General features: G+C 40.8%; 1 protein-coding gene across 2 annotated transcripts in view; it reads left to right on the top strand.

Moving 5' to 3' along the window:
* The window catches only part of CHRDL1 (chordin like 1), a 43,417-nt gene extending 27,646 nt beyond the window's left edge, over positions 1 to 15,771 (top strand). Inside the window, exons 4-11 of one of the 2 annotated variants that reach the window (XM_086619731.1) lie at positions 1,030 to 1,175; positions 2,187 to 2,280; positions 6,099 to 6,166; positions 7,494 to 7,668; positions 10,983 to 11,177; positions 12,921 to 13,088; positions 14,254 to 14,343; positions 15,641 to 15,771. In XM_086619731.1, the coding sequence (XP_086475857.1) occupies positions 1,030 to 1,175; positions 2,187 to 2,280; positions 6,099 to 6,166; positions 7,494 to 7,668; positions 10,983 to 11,177; positions 12,921 to 13,088; positions 14,254 to 14,343; positions 15,641 to 15,771 (1,067 nt within the window). The remainder of the gene's footprint in view (positions 1 to 1,029; positions 1,176 to 2,186; positions 2,281 to 6,098; positions 6,167 to 7,493; positions 7,669 to 10,982; positions 11,178 to 12,920; positions 13,089 to 14,253; positions 14,344 to 15,640) is intronic. The other variant, XM_086619730.1, reaches the window with a different exon arrangement.
* Positions 15,772 to 16,538: the final 767 nt, after the last annotated feature.

Raw genomic sequence — 16,538 nt, 5'->3', positions numbered from 1 at the left:
TGTAAACGTATAGTTCCAGATCCACTGCCCAATAGGGATCAGGTGACTTACATTTCATAAGTAAAGTATAATCCCCTTGCACAGTTTGTCAACTGCTATTAGTTAAACAATGTAGGGGATGTTTTAACATAAGGTATGGATAGCTTTGTATCTTAGAAGAAAATTTAACCTATGTGGTGCAGAACTCGATATGATCTTGAGTTGAAACAGGAGGTTTCAGGGTGGAATTGACACTGCCATCTTGTGCACTTTGTCACATGCACTGAGTTCTGCAAACAGAACGCACTCATTTGCACACCTGACATTAAAATGTCATCAGCTTTTGGGTGGCTTTTGAAGTTCTGCCTTTGACAAGTCTTGCCCGTTTTGAAAGCAACAGCAGCAACAAATTGTGAAGGCCACTACGAACACACACATAGTACATAGTTTTCTGTTGACACAGTTCCATCATCAGTATCACTGCTCCTCTACCAGAAGGTTTGTGGCTGTGGATGGCATGGAAGCGGCATCATGCATGCCCTGTGGCACAACCTGCCAACCTGCAACCAAGTCTCCTATGGGCTCCAACACTAAAAATCATTAATAAAATGATACCAGTACTAAGAAGGGGGAAACCATGCTAGAACAGTGCTATTGATCGTGGGATTCTGTGTGTATACAAGACCTAATGCCTTCTACATTAAAGCATGAAAAAGCCATGTGAATATAACAAGTGGGCACACACCTGCACTTACCTATCCTAATACCAAGAGAAAATACAGCAGGATGAGACATGGCCATCAGTGCTGGCATTGCAGTTGATCATCAGCGTCTTAAGATTAACTGGGACAGTCAACTCAAAGTGTGAATTATTAAAGTTCAGCAAAATAGCAGCATGAGAATATCACTTGTACTTGGTAGCATGGCAAACCTTGTCCTTTCATAATAAAGAGAAATGAGGGAGAAGGGAAGCTGTTCCTCTCCTGTGTTTGTAATATTGTGAGTTGTCAAGAACGTTTTCATGAAGTATTCCTTTCCCATTGCTTCCAGAAGACTCCCTTTTCTCAGTAAGCAGCAAAATCACCGGGAAATCCTGTGAATACAATGGCACCACCTACCATCATGGTGAAATGTTTGTGGCAGAGGGGCTTTTCCAAAACAGGCAAGCAAACCAGTGTGCCCAGTGCAGCTGCTCAGTAAGTAACATGATTTGACAGAGCTCTGCTCTGCCTATGCTTCATTTCTCCTTTCCAGAGGACATGACACTGAAATAAAAGCAATACATACCAAAGGCTGGGAATTGAGAATTAATGCTGAAACTGGTGAGAATGGTCAGAGCCAGTATGCAGCACGTGGTAAATGCCAGGCTACCTCTTACTCAAATACGGTGGACAAAGCTTACCCTGTCAAGTATCTGCTGTAAGTGAACTAACAGTGCAGAGGCAGCAGGTAACATATTGCTACTTGGCATATATAGAATATTTCACTTCAATCTGACTGGAAAATATAGCACTAAGCCACTGACTGAAACTGAATTCGTTTGGACGGAGCTGATAAGTAAAGAGCCCCACGGGCTGGGAGTGGACAGCTCTGTAAACTGGCACTGGGCCACAGAGCCATTCCTGAGATGACACCAGTTCAAATCCAGTGTATCTGAGCAGTCACCCAGTGACTCTTCAGAACAAGTGTCTGAAGCAAAACATCCCTCTCAACCCAAGCAGCTCTTCAGTATCAAGTATTGGCAACTCTGGACCTCCTCTGATCAAATCATCATCGTATTCTACAAATTTAACAGGCCAAGTACTGAACAGACTTTAGGAGTTTTAGTTACTGCTAAGCTATTCCTCCAGTTTAATGGTAAGACACAATAGAGGGAGAGCAGTGGGGAGAATTTACACTGGCTGATTTTAGTACCAACAATGTCAGGTAAATTTTCAGCCTACAATAATTGCAGCTCTTCTCCTCACATGCTTTTACCTCTTCCCTTTCCCCCTGTTTTTTTTAAGGAAGGACACCTTTCTCTGTATGACAACAAATTTTTAAAAAGCTATTCAGACTTTTCATTGGTCTGACATTCTGCTTTTGCATACTAGAGTGGCCTTTGTGTAAACACACATACTAGATTTAAGCACATCCATAAAAACTGCACATATGGTACGAGACAAATCGATGACTCCTTCTAAATTCTCCTTGTGTTTTACTGGCAGGAAGGAAATGTGTACTGTGGGTTGAAGACTTGTCCCAAATTAACTTGCTCTTTCCCAGTTTCTGTTCCGGAGTCCTGCTGTCCAGTTTGCAGAGGTAAGTTTGAGTGTAGCCACAGAAGGACAGGCTCGGAATTTACTCCTTCCCCTGTCAGAGCCCTGTTGGTGCACCAGCACTCACTCAGGACACGGTCTGCAAGTTTTCTGTCTACTTACAATCCAATGCATATTGGGAAATTAGACCTCGAATTCCAGCAGGGTAACATTGCTGCCTTTGTTTTCCTAAACTGAAACAAGGAGAGAATCCCCTGATGATAAAGTTGCATCCCGATGATGAGGTAAATCGAGGCTTCGAATGATGTATTATTGAAATAGCTGCCACTGCTCTGGGTAGCAAAGCTTTGCGATAAAAAATGAGCTTCTACCTGACAGGCTACCAGACCTGCTCAAGTTATGCAAGACACAAGGATTTCAATTCAGAGAGTATGGCCAGTTACTCCAGTTTAAATTAGGTGCCAATCTATACTCAGGTGACTTCAGTATTTTACTAGCAATTGCATTTTAGATCTTGTACATATAGGGACCTTGATTCTAAGGGCCTTCCCAGCCTTTCTGAATGTCTAAACCTAAATGTCTGTCTAAAAGCCTGTCGAAATGTCTGAGGATTTCTGAAGGTATTTTCTCTCCCTATTAGTATTGTGGCATTTGAATCACCACTTCTAGGGTATCTAAGCACCTATGGCCTGTCCTCAAAGATGCAGATAAGCATGTAAAGGTACCTATGGTTTTCAGAAGTGCCACTCTAGTGATACCAGTGATGCCAGGTTGCTTTGGAAAACTCTCCTGCTTGCACCTTGTGCATCTATATCCTTTTGAGATTCTGCTTGTTTGAACTCAGTACTATTGCATGGTAAAAATAAGGAGTATTATATTGTCGGTTGTGTGATTTTGCCTACGGAGCCAGAGTTGTCAAACACAAACTAGCACCGTCCCACAGTCCTTGTCCTAAGGAGTTTACTGAGTACTCCCGCTGGACTAAAAGCTCTGAGAGGTGAAGGGGCTGAGCCAAAAAGAAGGTACTTCACAGTGCATCAGTGCTTGATAGCGCAGCATGGTGCAGAGATAGTACAGCACGCTTCGAAGGAACGAGTTCCTGGATAGAAGCTGTGTAGCCACAGCAGAGCAGCACGCTGTCTAAGCTACCTAACCTGCAGAGATGCACTGGTAATCACCTTCAGGGTGGCACCACGTAGGACCTGAACTTATCTCTCGGCAGGACAATGCTGTGTGCTGCGTGAATACATCAGCTCAGTCGGAGGCAGGATGAGGCTCTCTCTGCAGTACTCCTTTACATGGAGATTGTTCCTCATCCTTTGCTGCTTTATCATGTCACTCCCCAGTATCTTTACAAATCTTGAAACATTTTGCCAGGAAACTGCTTATAAAGCTTTCTGATCTCAAGCAGGCAAAGTGGCAGTCCTGGCTTCCCAGAGTGAAATTTAGTGATATACTGTTTTAAATGTAGTACACTGACAGTTAAAGTAACTCCTTGCCAATCATCTGATTTCTGCTGTCTGTTCCGTGACAGTTAATTGAGCTGTATTTGAAGCCAACCTCTTCCAGTTACAAAACTCAAACTGACTTTCAAAGAACCAAGTATCAGACATAGCTATGCTGTAAACTAGCCTGACGCTGGAGAAATCAGTCCCTTCAGCCAGAGAGAGAGTCACTAATGAGAAACAAGTTCATTAGCATTTCCATATGAGAGGTGACATTAAATTGGATTATGCAGTAGAGATGACCCAGTGTCTCCACCGATGTTGGGATTTTTAATGTATTCCACTGTTTATTACTCTTATTTAAAAATGTTTAAATGATCATTTATGTCCTAATCAACTTTGTCCTTTTCAATATGGCATGTTTTAGCTCCCCGCTGTGATTCTTACGAAATGCAAACCTTAAGAAAATGTTTGCATCAAGATCTAGTGCAGCTCTTGTGGAGGAAACAGAGTCAGTTTCTGCTCCCTGCATGGCCAAGTATATTAACATAATATATTAAAATTTGCTGATTTTCCTCTTCATTCCTCTGCTATTGACTAGAGAAGGCTCCGAGCACTATGGTTCAGATGCTGATTTCTGTCAAGATCCATCTTCCCCTTAAGTTAAGGGGACGGTTCTCAAACTGCAGAGAGGATAAAAGGCTAATACACCATATGCACTAAGGTGGTGGATCCATGATGGATCTGATCGAGTTAAATCTGAATGAGTTAACTCTAGAACTGGAGGCATAGCTCCATCAGCACCATGGCTGTCTCAAGCCAGTATCACACACTCCTACTGCTGCAGCACCTATCCTGCTTCGAGGACCCAAGCCAGTGATCTGTGCCATTAATGTAAAGCTCCTGCTGTGGGGGTGCTGCTCTGCATTCCAGTGCGATGCCTGGCACATCTAGACCTGGGCTTTGAGCCACCAGCAAAGCAGCCTTATCTGTACCTGTATCCAAATTCCAAGGCTGGGATAAAATCCAAGCTCAGCTCCACACTAAATGATTTCTCCTGTTCTTGTACAAGTTTTCCAAGAATCAGATATCAGTTCAAGTTCCATGGCTTGTCTTAGCGAGGAACACCTCTAAATACGTGTCTAAAAACTTCTTAAAGCCACATTCTCTCTCTAGCCTGAACTGATTTTTCCCTGCTAGAATTTCCACCACAGCTTATGTTTAGTTATGTTTGTATTTATGAAGTTGTTTTTACAAAGAAAACAGCTGGACACCGCTCCTGAATAGAAACTGAGGGTTTCTTCTTCTCTCCAACTTTCCTTTCCATGAATCACATCTTTGGCTGTGAGGAGCCAGAGCCTGGCTCCGCAAGTCCCTCGCATTGATTCTCAAAAGCATTCATTAATTCTGCGTGATGGGGACAAACCGCACGCGCTCCAGTAAAACCTTTTCTCTTTTAAAAAACAAGCCAGAATGTCCTGACTTTGTTACGAGGGTCCTTGGTGCTACGAGCCTTATTCTGTAGAACTTTTCTTGGCCTGACTCAAAGCAGCAGTGCTGAACATTTCATACTCTACATGCAAATATAGGATCCTATGAGCTTAGATGGGATCTGGTCTCAGAGGGGCAGCTTCTCCTAAATCCTGCCATAAATCATGGCATGTGCCTGGCTTCCTGAAGCCTTGCTGGTTTGTGTCCAATGAGTCAGGCACTGTGCATGGCCTTCACTTCTGTTTGTGGAATGGTCTGTCTTTGTCAAACAGGTGCAGGTACCTCCCTGGTTCATAATCATGCCTGGGCGTGAATTGCGACTTATCAAATTTTATGAAATGATGCATAAATAAGAGGGGGAAAAATATATATATATCTACGAGGACAGGAAATTTGCTGGACAAAATATGGCTTACTTTTTCTTGCTATGTATAATACAATGTTATTTATTAATGGCTACACTTCAGAGCTGACTACAGAAATGTAATTTCAGGATTCAATTCTCAGTCAAGTTAGGTGCCAGGTGAGCAACAGCAACGGTGCTTGAGGGTTCCCTCAGCCCACAGTAGATGGAAGGTCACACAATTTAGTCTTTATGAGCTAAGCTAAGTCATGTCTCCTCACCTTTGAGAAGACATAGCAAATGATTGCTGGAAATTACCTTGCCCATGGCATCTTGTTAAGCCACATAAATCTGATAGTAAATCTTCATCCTAAGTTTGTGTAACATTTGGGAAGAGATCTTCCTTTTGGTCTCTACAGAATCTAGTACAATAAAGTCAGACTACAGACTGACATTTCTACACACTGATGTAACCTCCACCCTAAATTTAGCTGTAAGGCTGGATGAGACTTTTCCCTTAAGTATCTCCCAAGGTGTTGCACGGTTACCCCCCTAACTGCTACTGCTCTGCTTCACATACAGGAGATGGAGAATTATCATGGGAACATTCCGACGGAGATATCTTCCGGCAGCCAGCCAACAGGGAAGCTGTAAGTGTTACGTACAATTTAAAGACATATTTTCCTGCTGTGCTGTGCATGCCAGTACATTGGGGAAAAAAGAGAAAAGGATGGTCACAGGTCTGAATATCTACTGCTTCATCCTAGGTTCTGTGAATCTAGCCCAAAATAGGTCTTTTCCAATTCCGCAAACTCCTTAATAAACTCAAACTGAATTCATGAATGATGTTGAATTATAAACTCCCATGAGCTCCTGCAGGCTCTGGATTTGGTCTTTGCTGTATATGCTGTTAAGAATAAAATTCTACAGTGTTTTCTTTAGTGTGCAAGCAGCACTTTTAAATCATAATCGCAAACACTTCCCAGTTGACATATATACATGTATATATTTACTTCAGGGGCTTCAGTACCTCTGGGGCTGAGAGTATCCATTAACAACTTACTCCTCAAGAGATGATTTTTATAATAGCATTTGAGAGAAGATGAAGAGCTTTTAAGCATTAAGTGCACTACCTAAATACATGAACCAACAGGTCTTGGGATTAGTGAGAGGAATCATGCCTTATAAAATAACTGCTGTAATACACACTATTCCTTCATGCCCACAGGTATTTTGGAAAGTGATTCTCTGAAAACAACCAATGTTTTTGCTCTAGAAAACACACTGCACAGTACTACTGCTACTACTTTCCTTTGCAAATAAAACGAGGCTTCCCAGTCTGTTAGACAGATTCTAGTAAGGTTCTGCTTAGTCTGTGCAAGGCTAACCCTGGCCTTGCATGAGAGTTTAAAGCTGCAAGCAAACAAGAAGCTGGACAGTCAGTCTGGTTGCGCTCTGCTACTGGAGCCCTAGTAGAGAGCAATTTTGATGAGGAAAACTAGACAGGCTTACAATTTTTCTCATCTAATCTTAAAGTGGAGTAGACATCAGTAAAGTAGATGGATATCTAGCTCTGAACATCAATTTTATTACATAGAGCAAAATAAGCACTTCTGGGCTGTGATTCATCTCCTCGTGGTACAAAGATCCACAACAGGTCAGTTCTAAAATTGCCTCTGTCCTGTGACTTGATTAGGGGCTTCAGATGACCGATTTAGATAAAAAGACACCTACACTGACATGTACAGTCTGGTAAGATGAGTTACAACTGTGTATCTGTAGGTGACTTCATTATCATGTTAATTATCTGCAAAACCTGATTGGCCTTTATTTAGTATGGTGCCATTCATTACAGTTAATAATGTTTGATGATAGTGGCAACACTCTCATCTGTGTTAAGCTTCTAGTACAGCCTCTTTCCTCATGTTCTTTGGAAGGAGACATTTACTTTCCTGCTCTCTTTCTGCCTCCAAACAGAGACACTCATACCATCGCTCTCACTATGACCTGTCACCCAGCTCTGCGAGGCAGGTAGTCAACATTCCACGATTTCCCAGTGCCAGGAGTAACCGTGGAGTCCTACCGGATCCCCAGCAAGCTTCTGGAACAATAGTACAAATCGTCATCAACAACAAGCATAAGCACGGACGAGGTAAAGACAAGTACTGATAGTAGTACTCTGGGTCAGGAATCAATCACCTTCTCAAAATGTACAGCAGAATCTTGGAAATTCACACTGGTGTCAAGAAACCATATGCAAATCAGGGAGGCAAAAAGCAATAAGCTATTAAGGATACAAAATTAGCTCTTGACTGAGATCAGTTGTGCCTACACATACAACAGTGCATTTCACTCCACAACGGCACCACACTATTGTGTTGTTCTCTGAATTACTTTGTGGGACTGTGCTACGTAATTCTGAGAACACATGGGAAGCACTCACCAGGGAAGCGAGCGCTTTGTGCCATAAAGGACACCACGATGCCTTTAGATTCGCGAAATTGTCCACACAGTGACTTGTCCAGTAGGAAATCGTTTGTGGTTATTCTCTTTACACTGTCTCCTACATTGTAACTTCGCTAGCTGTACACAGCATATGCTTAAACTGCCCCACAAATCTGCGAAGCTTTGCCATAGTATCAAGAGGTTTTTTGCCTCCAAGGCTTAGCAAATTATTCTCAAGAAAGAAAATATCATGACTTCCCCCACCCTTAAGCTAATTGTCAGAGATAGTGGGATGCAAGGGCTGCTTTTCCTCCTCCATGACTGATATTAGAGGCAGAATAGACAATTAGCCTGGACTGGATGCCTGAGCTGTAAAGAGGTAAAGTTAACCAAGACAGTGAATCTCCCTCTAAGAATCCTTTAGTTCCTTCTGATAACATAGTATAGGTGATGTTAAGTTATGGGGACAGCAGAACTTTGAGCCAAACCAAGGCAACCCCTACCCAAACGTGACTAAGCCATATTCCTGCAGCATTAAAGGAAGGACTAAAATAGAGGGAAAATATCGATTCTCCAGTTAGTGGGACAGCAGGTTTTGTTCAATAAAAAGGGTGGGATGCTCAGTTCCCACAGTGGGTGTACCTCAGTGAACAGAGGTCCGCAGGAACGGGCCAAAGAAGCCATAAAAGAAATGTAAAATGCTGTAAAAATGCATGTTCATCTATCCACAAATACCAGTCAGCATGCACTTAGAAACTACCCACAAAGAGTTAAAAGCCCTGTATTAGGGCCAACTAATCTTTTAAGGTATTAACTAACTGAAGGAATGTTGGCCATAGGATCTTTATTATCCACCTGAACAAGCATGAAAAAACATTCAGATCATGCCAGTGTTTGATGCTGAATCTAGGAGCAGGAATCTCCATGCAGTGCAATATCTTTGACGTGTAATTCACACATGAAGACATCATCAAAGCAATTTCTAACTGATTTGTTTCAGCAAATAAAGAGCGTGCAGATGAATAGCATATTTCTGGATGCAGTATATAGTAACTGCCGCAGCTTCAGACACTCGCTGCCTGGAGAGCGTCTGAGAGATCCCCATGATGAAAACAGGAATGCTGACCATGTATTTCCCTTTGTTCTTGTGCAATTAACAAGTGTTTTATTAATTAATGCACACGCCCCTTGAGACACATTTCAACAAGTTAAAAACTAAACACACAACAATTCTCCTGACATGCAAATACTGTGTGCGGTTGTATGGACACAGATTGATCATCCTAAACATGAAGAGCACTGGAAACAGGGCATCAGGGAACTGGAAGTTATTTGCCATATTTTGGCTTCTTCTGGTGGCTTCATCTGCTACCTCAGAGTAATTATTTAACTGTTCTGTGCTAAACAAACCCTTAACACAGAGAGAATATGTATCTACATCATGTCATGTATTATCCGTTCCCCTGTCAGGGAGAAATCATGAAATATTTATGTCCATAAAAGATCTGGAGAACTCTAGCTGGGAAAAAAAAATCCATATAACCATAAATATGACTAATAATATAGTATTTAAGCATGTAAGCAGTCTGCTGCACAGCTGAGTACTTACCAGTTTTTTCATTTATATTTTTCCCCATGTTCTTAATATGCAGATAACACTATTTGCTTTTATTTGAGAAACAAAACTGTTTCCTACCTCTAAAATAAAAACATGTCTTAAGAAAGAGTTAAAAAGTAGCAAATTATAAACCAAATGATAGCGTAACCCCATGAAAGACAATACATTGCAAAGAACACTCCCCATAAATCTCAGTAACTCAGTAAAGTATAAGCCAGTTGGTCACATCTGTTACCAGTTAGATGTAAATTTCAGATTACAGATAAAAATTAAATTGCTTTTGAAAGTTACAGGCAAAATAGGAACATATTTTACAAATAAAAGCATTAATAAAAATGATGGCATATTAGAAGAATTGGAAATATTTACAACATATCTCAGCTTCACTTGAGTTGCTTTTAGAAATCAGGCAGTGCCCTTTCTTTCACCTTGTTAGGATTAGTTTGCATTTTTCTTTGTGTTTATAAAATATTTAAAAAGAAAGGAGTAAGGTTTATAGGACAAATGCAAACATGGTGTAAAGCGATATAATTCCCATTAACTGCCGGGTGACCCAAACTGGCTTCCACTAGGCATGGATTTTTCCACTCTCCTTGCCTCAGCTGTATTTCTCTGTCTCCCAAGGGCACTGAAGAATAAATATTCTGAGGTGCTCAGATGTTATTGGAATGAAATTTCAGTCCCATATGCATCCTTTCATGTTCATGTTTTCTTGTGATTTCAAAAGCCAACTGTCTCTATATACCTATAGACATAAATATTTCCACGAAGGATATTAAACTTCATTTTGCAACATTCCCTTGCTTTGTTCTGTGCATTGCGTGGCAGGAACTCTCATGCAAGAGCAATAAAAGGCCCAGGTGGCACTAATCCATCCTGCTGATAGCGTGGCTCTCACCGCAAAAGCCGTGTTCAGCTAAGGGTAAGAAAAGTTGTGCAGATGGCTCGGTAGCAAATGCCACGATCCTGTCATCTGCAGGTTCAGTTTTGGAAGCCAGAGTAGCAGGCTGTGTCCTGTGTGTGGACTGAGATTACGAGGAGGAGGAGGAGGAGGAGTGGGTTTTATAAGCTGGTTAATAATGCACAACTGAAACGCATGTGCTGGAGAGGAGCAAGTCAAATACTTGACTCAGCCACCTTCACTGTTCCTCTCAAAATAGCGACGGACACCAGTGTCAGCAGAGTTGGAATCAAGGCAAAACTGCTCAGAAAAGAGCAATCATAGGCTCAGACTCATTTTAAGTAGCAAAACTCAGAGAAATGGGCCAGAGGCACTAACAAATTACATATAGAGACACTGCCTTAAACAAATGTGCATGAATCAAATGAATATTTAGAGAGAGCTAGCCAGTGAACATACCTTTTCCAGTTATACTTTTTCTTCTTTTTCTCTTCTTTCGTAGTTTGTGTTTCAAATGGCAAAACATACTCACACGGTGAATCTTGGCATCCTAATCTCCGGGCCTTTGGAATCGTAGAGTGTGTGTTGTGCACCTGCAACATCACCAAACAAGAATGTAAGAAAATTCATTGTCCAGAACGATATCCCTGCAAATACCCTCAGAAAGTAGAAGGAAAATGCTGTAAAGTCTGCCCAGGTAAACCAAAGTTGATCACAGACCACCTTTTTGCTGTGCACGTAAAGGGGCTTGGCTCAAGCCTTCTGGTCACAATAAGATCTGATGAAAACAGCAATAGCTGTGCCCGTTGTTCAACTGTGTGTGCAGAGGTGCCAGTGTGGGACAGGGCGAGCTGCCTGGCCAGTCCTGCTCTTCAGTGCCGTTCCTCAAATGGGGGGCTTGCTGCCTGGGGCACGTGTGTTCTGAGCAGCCACTGCTTTTCTCTCTACTGTTAGCACGGCTTCCTGACACTCATTTCCAAAGAGAATATTCCAGAAATGTGTACAGAAAGTTCATTACTGTCAAAAGACTCTCCCATCCTTCCCCCACTGCAGTGCTCACAGAACCTTCAAATCATTTTCTAGCTTGTGAAATTTGCATGGAGATAATGTAATTTCTGCTTTTAAAAAATGTATCAGAAGAATTCAAAACTCCTGATTATAAATTGATTGGTGTCAGTTATGTTACTTAATCCTTAAAATAAATACTAACTTACCACAAATTTAGCATCATTTCTTATGCTGCACTAGTGATTAAACTTATGTAGACATTACTTACTCAAATTGATGCCTACAACTAGTGAAAAATCTGGTAATATCAGCCTGCTGATGGTCTGCCAAATGACCTGCCATGTTGCATATGATAGAAAGGGTAAAGGAGCATCCAGTTCCCTTCTGTGCCTTTACTTTTCTAATCTGTATGGCCCATTTCTGTGTTTGTTTGGGGATGCATTGGATGGAAATGCTCTGAGGAAATGAGGTGTTTGGCCATACATAGAAATCCTTCATGGAATGCACACTTCTCATTTTCTCTTGCTTACTGGGAAAAAGTACGATGCAGTGGCAGTGGGCAGGCAGGAGGTGTGTATCTAGATCCTTTTGGATACTTGTGAATCAGAGATCCACAGCTTTTATTGGGCTTGCTCAAGATGAGAACAGTCAGCAAAACCTGGCTAACAGGCTTCAACAGAAAATTTAATAGCAAAAAGAAAGTTACTGTCTTTTTCTTTGAGATTCTATGTGCCAATTTTTAAGAAAGCTGAACCTCTTCCTGCAGCCTGTCTTGTATGTGTGGAGATGTGTTAAATATTAGTTTTTTCCACAAACAGCAGTCTGAGTTTCTGAGTTGCATCATCTCTCTTACATTCTTGTCCAACTTCCAGTTGCCAACAGAATAATTACAATTTCTACTTACATGCTGTATGACTTTACCAGGTGGGCAAGAGACAATGTGCACTGTGGCTGGCCCAGGCTTGCACTGGCCAGCAGGCTGCTGCCCAGCAGAATGCAAACCTTGTGGGTTCCACCTGCCCTTGTCCTCAGCAAAGCATTAATTTCTCTCTTCACTCCGTCCAACCACCAGTTTTCATTTAGTTACTTTATTACCTCTGAGACTTCTACCACTATTTCAAATATGCTTGAAAAGTGAACAACAGGTTCAAAAATTGTGAGAAGTCTCACAGACCACGTGGTTTTATGCAGCTCATTTCCTTATGAAACTGGATTATAAATATGAATACTGTCTTGCCACCACAGACAGGCCACCAGAACCTAACAGAACAGAACACTGTTAAATGTCTGGGGCTTAGTGGGAGATGGATTTGAGTGGCCATACGACTGAAAATTCTGCTTTTAAACTAAACCTGCTTGGCTATCAATGTCAAGTAAGTTCTGGAGAACTTGATTACAGCTGTAGTATGTGTTTTGGGCTCTTTTTAAACAGAAGAAGTGCCAACTCAAACCTTTGACAACAAAGATTACTTCTGTGGGAAAGAGACTTTTCCCGTCTATGAATCCGTTTTCACAGAGGAAGGAGAGACCATCAGAAAAATTGCAGTAGAGACTGAAAAGCCACCTCAAGTAGAAATACATGTGTGGACAATCAGAAGAGGTAAGTAGAGCAAGTTTCTTCTTTAAAGAGTGTATCACCTTCCATTAAAATCCCAGGACAATTTACAAATCCAAGCATCTTGAGACTGCTGTTCTTCTGGCTGTTTAGGATATCGCTATTACAGCCACTTCCAGCATACTCAAGTTTTGCTGTACAAAACCCATTAACAACACACCAAGCTCTAGTTCTGCAAACTCCCACCCTTCATTGTGAGCAAATGCACAATGACAAACAGGTTGTCAGCAACACCCTATGTAATTTATTGCAGAGAAATGGGTAGTAGGGTTTGAACCAAATGCCTGGAGGTTCTTATTTAGGATGGACCAGAAAGCTTTCCATTGAAATCAGTCTGCCCTGTCTGCTTTAGTGATGCTACACCCATGAGAGTCTAGAATATGGGCAAAAGCGTTAAGGATGGAAACAGTATCTTTTACTAGACTAACTGGTAAGATTAGAAAAAAAAGGAAAGAATTCAGAAGCCAAAGAACTTCTGTGAATTCTGAACTTTCAATATAATAAAATCATCTCCAGCCTCCTAAAAATCCTACCTACTTAATGTACTTCAAGGAAAAAGCACGTGATCCTCATGGGAAACCCTCATTTAGTGCAGCCCTTCACACGGCAACGTTAGGTCTCTAGAGTGCACTTTAAAGCACAAAGCCAAGCCCAAAGTGTGAGCAGAAAAGAAGTCACAGAGGATCAGACGGTTAATAACTACTGTCTGTGTTCAAGAAGCCACAGAGCCTTGTGATGATTTGACAGCGGTGTTGCCTGCTAGCTCACAACAGGCAAAATGGTGTCTGACTGCAAAATGGTACTGTTTTTCCCCGAGACAGTGGGATTTTGGGGTTCTGTGGTAATCTTACGTTTACTCATACTAAGGAAGGGTTCAGCTATGTTGGAAAAGAATTGGCTGGTTCTCACACCCCTCACAAACTCTCCACAATCATAAACCCACAGAAGGATTTACAGGGGAGCAGCAAAAGAATAGGGAGGTGGCAAACAAAATAAAAAAAGAATAGGCTGAAAATCCACGCTGTTGGTAAGGATTATTTCACACTGTGACTCGACATGGCAGTAATTCTACACGAGGGCAAGACAGCAACCCAGGTTTGGAGCAACAGGCACGTTTCCAGTAACATGCACTTCTCTTTTTTTGCCAAAGGGATTCTGCGTCACTTCTATGTTGAAAAAGTGTCCAAGAGAGAATTTGAAGAACTTCCTTACTTCAAGCAGATAACAAGGACAACCCCTAGTAAGTAAAATTCTGACCTCTTCAGGTTTCTATTCTCCATATAATCGTAGCCTTGAAAAACATTCTCTTTTCTTCAACACAGTCAAACAGATGTACTAATTTTTCCTCCAGCACGTGGCTCCAATATTTTATAATATAAAATTTAAAGTTTAGATTTAAATAATCAAAATAGAGCAATTTAAAATATAGATACATGTAACAGTCGTTCATGTCCCTGCTGTCTTAGTCTCCTGTATTCCGATAAAATACAAGATAGGCTGTTTTCTGCCCATACTGCCATAATTCTGAAATATGACTGATGTCAGCACAGCAGCACAATTTGGATTTATTTAAGTAACATGTCAAGTTACCCCAGTTTTCTAGAAAGTCATTTAGAAGGGAAAAAAATCAGAGGTGATTAAAGGAGTTCTCCTACATACATATATGTTATATTTGAAATAAGCCTTTCCTATGTTCTCAGCAATATTTTCATTATTAAAATCTGTCTTTTGAAAGGACATGTAATTCTTTTGTCACTTTTGATTCAGTTTCTTTTTTTGTATTTCATCCAGCTTGGGATACAACACTTAATTTGATAGTTGAGTTAAGGTACAGATGTTTTTAGTTCCCAGTTCTTCTACATTATAAGTTGTATTTTTTTCTGAGATCTCTAATAATGCAAGGAAGTATTTTTCCCAGGAATAATATATTCTTGATAATACAAGCTTAGTGAGAAGCAGATACCTTTTCATATAAAAAGTTTCCTAATTTTTTGCTATCAGCCTTCCATAAGCTTGTCATTGTTACCTGTAACACAGTATTCTAGTTACCAGGACAGTGGGCATTTCTATTAACATCATCAAAAACGTATAGAAATATTAATATTCAGCAAATACATTGTATTACATGTATTACACACAGGTAGGTAGAGTTCACAGTGCAAGAAACACATAGACCTGTTGCTTCCCAACTTTTAAATACTTCAGTTTACCACCAGAGTTAAATTTTCACATCACTCTGTCATAAAGCAGAGGATCCAATGTCATAAATGGTTGAATAAATAGGGTCAATTTACAGTGCTATTTAATTAAAGAAAGGAATAATACTCTGGTCCTTGTTTATTATTTTTAACAAAGTTATTTTGCACGGAGTATGTTACGTGATTATAAGATACTTTGAATATTCTCCACGGGAGGACTGGACATTCTCTCTTTGACTGTTGTGAATCACTTGGTCTGGAGAGTGCTTGTAAATGTCTTTGACGTTCCCTACACGCTTTCTAAGTCAGTATGTGTCTCCTTTGTATTTTTGTTTTCAGGCCAGTGGAAAATATTTAGCGAGGGAGAAGCTCAGATCAGCCAAATGTGTGAAAGCAGAGTGTGCAGGACTGAGCTGGAGGATTTGGTAAAGGTTTTGTACCTTGAAAAGTCTGAAAAGGGTCACTGTTAAGGGAGACAGCACTGGAGGGAGAAACACAAGAAAACTTCTGAAAACTTGGATCTGCAGCTGGACTGCAGGCTTATTTTGCTTAAGTCAACAGTTGCCCTAAACCCCAAAACTATAATGCAGTAATTATTCACATCGTGCACAGCAAATTTGCTGCTTTATGTGTAGTGGTCTGTGTCAACCGTTCAAATATCTCCTCCAAAGGACTACGAGGCTCTGTATTACTGGTGGGGAAGGAGAAAGACTGTACTTTCCCAGAGTTGCATTTCTTTACAAGTTAAAGAGAGAAAACGGAACATTTTTATTACTATTATTTGGCAAGTTATTCAAACTAATGAAAAGAAGAACACTTAATAAATGTGCAAGATCTATGGAGAGCATTAGTTCCTGTGCTGAATTTATACCATTTCTGGTGTTGAAATGACTCTTGGATTTTTTTTAGTAGCAGAGGAAAAATACAAGTGATACAATACTTGTGTTGGAGATATAAAAAACAGATTTAAACTAACAAACTCTTAAGCAGCCTGCCTTTGGGATGATGTCTTGTAGTGGAGCAAACTGAGTCCATAAACTGAACAGCAGGTGTTAGTGGCAATCACTATATTTCTGTAGCAATTTGAGCAAACGTTTGCTTTTAAGTGGTTTTCACTGTTTCCTCCACCCACTTCTCTAAAAAATGTGAAGTGTTAGCTCCCTATCACAGCCCTAATAACTTCATTCTTCTGGGCCCTATTAACACATGGTCTTGGCTGACAAACTGCCTTCTAAAG

This window comes from Tauraco erythrolophus, chromosome 13, assembly GCF_009769465.1.
Source record: "Tauraco erythrolophus isolate bTauEry1 chromosome 13, bTauEry1.pri, whole genome shotgun sequence".
In the NCBI taxonomy this organism is placed as follows: Eukaryota; Metazoa; Chordata; class Aves; order Musophagiformes; family Musophagidae; genus Tauraco; species Tauraco erythrolophus.
This window is presented reverse-complemented; position numbering and strand designations above follow the sequence as displayed.